Below are 3,557 nucleotides of genomic sequence, written 5' to 3'. Positions count from 1 at the left end.
CCAATCGAGGAGCAACATCTGCATCATAAGATAATATCTCCTTTTAATTTTTGTAAACCTTGGATTTTTATATATCATTATCTTTTTATTACAACAAAGTTCACAATAAACATCACTACACCATAAGCAAACTTAAAACAAAACATTTCTAACTGATTACAACAATCAAACTGATGTCATCTCGTCCAAACATCATTTCCATAACATCCTTATCAGTTTTGACTCGCACCCAACCAAATATACTATCGAATCTCTCAATACTTCTAATTTTTTTTCCTTCTAACCATCGAACCAGCTCCCTCTTCAGTTGATCGAAACTAGTGATGTTCTAGAAGAGCATCAACATCGGGGGTTTGTCTCTCGAATAAACCACATTTCCATAGCGGCGACGAACACCAAACATGTTTGCAAAATGATAAAATGAGATGTGGAAAAATGATTCACGCAACACCTTTATTTATAACACAAAAAATTCACTTTACACTAAGGTGCCAGACCAATTGACGTCTCCTCTACAAACTAACACATGAGCGCTAATTGGATTGGCAACACCATGTGTTGTAGCCAATCCAATTGCCGCCTCATCTCTAACTTTAGGAGCTGACGCCAATTGGTCTGACGCCTCCTCTTAAAAGTGGGGTAGATTGAGAATTTTTTTGAAATCAGGATTATTTTGGGATTTTTTTTCTAAAATTAAGGGTATTTGGGTAAAAAGTTATGTGTTATATGAATTTAATTAAAATACATTGACAATACAAATGAATTTTACACTATCAATTAATCATAGATGTTGGATATTTAAACAGTATAAAACTTTTTACACAGACAATGCAGAGGAATTAATCTTATATTTTATTATCTACCATTCTATTAAAAAAAGAAAAAAATCTAATAAGTAAATAGAACTTTTTTTTCTTAAGATTTTCGTTTTCTATTTTTTTTGTCGCTAAAAAAAACTTAAGCGATAAACCTCGTATGATTTTCTACGCACAGAGCAAAGAAAACCGCTCCCGAATCCCGATTTTGCTACTCTCCCTCATTTCTTCACTCATGAATCCACAAAATAAGACACAATTTCCCAAATTCAAGTAATTTCTAGTCCATGGAAGCGGAAAAGGTTTCAATTTTTCACCACCCTTAACTTGTCCTATACTTTGATTTGTTTTGCTTTCTACTGTGATTGGTTTTCATTTTTTTTTTTGAAAACATTTTAGCAGCCATTAAGGTTGTTACTTTTTGTTTTGTATAAGAAAAGATGCAATCTTTGGTTTCATCAAAGTTTCTTGTGCTTGTTGGAGAATCATTCCCCATGAGAAGGGCTTTATTGAATTCTAGGTTTGCTTGGTTTCATAGTAGTGTTCGGTGTACGAGCCATGTAGAACCCAATCATGGTTCTCTCACCCTTTCAACCCTTGGGTTTGAAACTGAAATTGAGCCTAAGATTAGAACTAAATCAAAAATGGTTAAGCCATTAGGTTCATCTGAGGGGTTCAAGAATAAAAGAAAACCCTTTGGAATTGGAACTGGTGAGAAGAAAGGAGTCAGGGTTTTGAGTAAACAAGAAATAGAGTCTGCCCCTTTTGCTGCTAAGTCGTTTTCGGAACTTGGTGTTCCTGAAGTTTTGATTGAGAGGCTAGGAAAAGCGGGTTTCGATGTTCCGACCGAGGTTCAATCTGCTGCGGTTCCGACCATTTTGAAGAACCGTGATGTTATAATTCAGTCGTATACGGGTTCGGGGAAAACATTGGCTTATCTCCTTCCCATATTGTCTGTTATTGGGCCGTTGAGAGGTGAGAATTCTGGCGGTGATGGTGACGGTGGTGAGACGGGGAAGAAATTGGGTGTTGAAGCGGTGATTGTTGCTCCGTCTAGGGAACTTGGAATGCAGATAGTGAGGGAGTTTGAGAAGATATTGGGAATGGATAATAAGAAAATGGTCCAGCAGCTTGTGGGAGGTGCGAACCGAACCAGGCAGGAAGAAGCTTTGAAGAAAAATAAACCTGCCATTGTTGTTGGTACGCCTGGTAGGATAGCTGAGCTTAGTGCAAGCGGGAAACTTCGTACACACGGCTGTCGGTATTTGGTATTGGATGAAGTTGATGAGCTTCTTTCGTTCAATTTCCGGGAAGACATGCACAGGTTATTGGAGCATGTTGGGAGGAGATCGGGTGCAGACCTAAACTCAAATGCTAAAAAGACTGAGCGTCAATTAATTATGGTTTCTGCAACCGTTCCGTTTTCGGTTGTAAGGGCAGCTAAAAGCTGGGGTTGTGACCCACTTCTTGTTCAAGCTAAGAAAATCGTACCGCTTGAAACTTTGTCTCCTGAGCCAGTCAAGTTGTCGCAGAGCTCGAATACTACCTCGTCTATGCCATCTAAGGCTGCAGTCGAGAGTCTACCTCCCGCATTGAAACACTATTATTGTGTAGTGAGGTTGCAACACAAAGTTGATACATTGAGAAGGTGTATTCATGCACTGGATGCAAAATTTGTGATAGTTTTCATGAATCATACTAAGCAGCTAAAGGATGTTGTCTTCAAACTGGAAGCTCGTGGGGTGAAAGCCGCAGAGTTACACGGAGATCTCGGGAAGCTTGGCAGGTCGACAACTCTGAAGAAATTCAAGAACGGCGAGGTTAGAGTTCTTGTGACAAATGAATTATCAGCAAGGGGTTTGGATGTAGCAGAATGTGATCTTGTGGTTAACCTCGAATTGCCGACAGATTCAATTCACTATGCACATCGAGCCGGTCGAACCGGTCGGCTTGGTAGGAACGGTACAGTGCTAACCATATGTGAAGAGTCAGAGGTTTTTGTTGTGAGAAAATTGAAGAAGCAACTTGAATTACCGATAGCATGCTGTAATTTTGTCGAAGGAAAGCTTCTTGTGACAGAAGAAGAAGAGCATACACTAACCGACACTTCTTGAAGACGAGGTGTTGTAATTTTGTAACTTGTTTAGATGACATTGTTTCCATTTTTGTGTTTCATTCTTCATTGAAGTTTCTTTCACTCTCTGCTAATGTTTATTTATATGCATCAAAGCTACATTTAGAGTATTGTTTTCTTTCTTTGTCTTATTTGTTTCAGTTTTTAATTATTTGTCTCTCATATCGCGTACATAAACCAAATTTCAAAAGATCCATTTTTGAAGAACTAAAAACTGTTGCTGCATATTAATTCCATGCCATTTCTCCTTTAGTTTTCTTGTTGTTTTCAACTTTCTTAGTATATCAAATTTAACTTTCAGAGGTCAAACTTTTGTGTGAAGAACAATGATACTTGAAGAGATGTATATATACATCTCACACCCCCATAAAGATCAAAGTTGGTCCTAAAATTAACACCATGCGGTTTATTGACAGTGACTTTTTCTCTCACAATGAACAACTAAATTTCCTGTGATTGGTCCGGGCATGAAGCACAATACTGTGACCATTGCAACAACACTTCCATTGTATCACAGAAGGTGGGAAGAGTTTTGGTTGCAACATATCTTGAGGTTCTATGATAGTACCATTTAGAGAAAATAGATTATATCCTTTCTATTTCTATTA

At 38.0% G+C, this 3,557-nt stretch overlaps 1 protein-coding gene across 1 annotated transcript; it reads left to right on the top strand.

Annotated features, from left to right (window-relative positions):
• The first annotated feature begins 929 nt into the window (after window positions 1–929).
• On the top strand, window positions 930–3,067 carry LOC127137963 (DEAD-box ATP-dependent RNA helicase 47, mitochondrial). Its single transcript, XM_051064391.1, has one exon. It carries the CDS (start codon window positions 1,256–1,258, stop codon window positions 2,927–2,929), a length of 1,674 nt encoding a protein of 557 aa, XP_050920348.1. The 5' UTR covers window positions 930–1,255; the 3' UTR covers window positions 2,930–3,067.
• Window positions 3,068–3,557: the final 490 nt, after the last annotated feature.

The sequence above is a fragment of the Lathyrus oleraceus genome, chromosome 1, assembly GCF_024323335.1.
Source record: "Lathyrus oleraceus cultivar Zhongwan6 chromosome 1, CAAS_Psat_ZW6_1.0, whole genome shotgun sequence".
In the NCBI taxonomy this organism is placed as follows: domain Eukaryota; kingdom Viridiplantae; phylum Streptophyta; class Magnoliopsida; order Fabales; family Fabaceae; genus Lathyrus; species Lathyrus oleraceus.
Note: the sequence above shows the minus strand (reverse complement) of the source record. Positions and strands in the feature narration are given on the sequence as shown.

Bases quoted from the DNA above. Each gene is read 5' to 3' on its own strand.
- LOC127137963 (XM_051064391.1), top strand. From the start codon at position 1,256: ATGCAATCTTTGGTTTCATCAAAGTTTCTTGTGCTTGTTGGAGAATCA.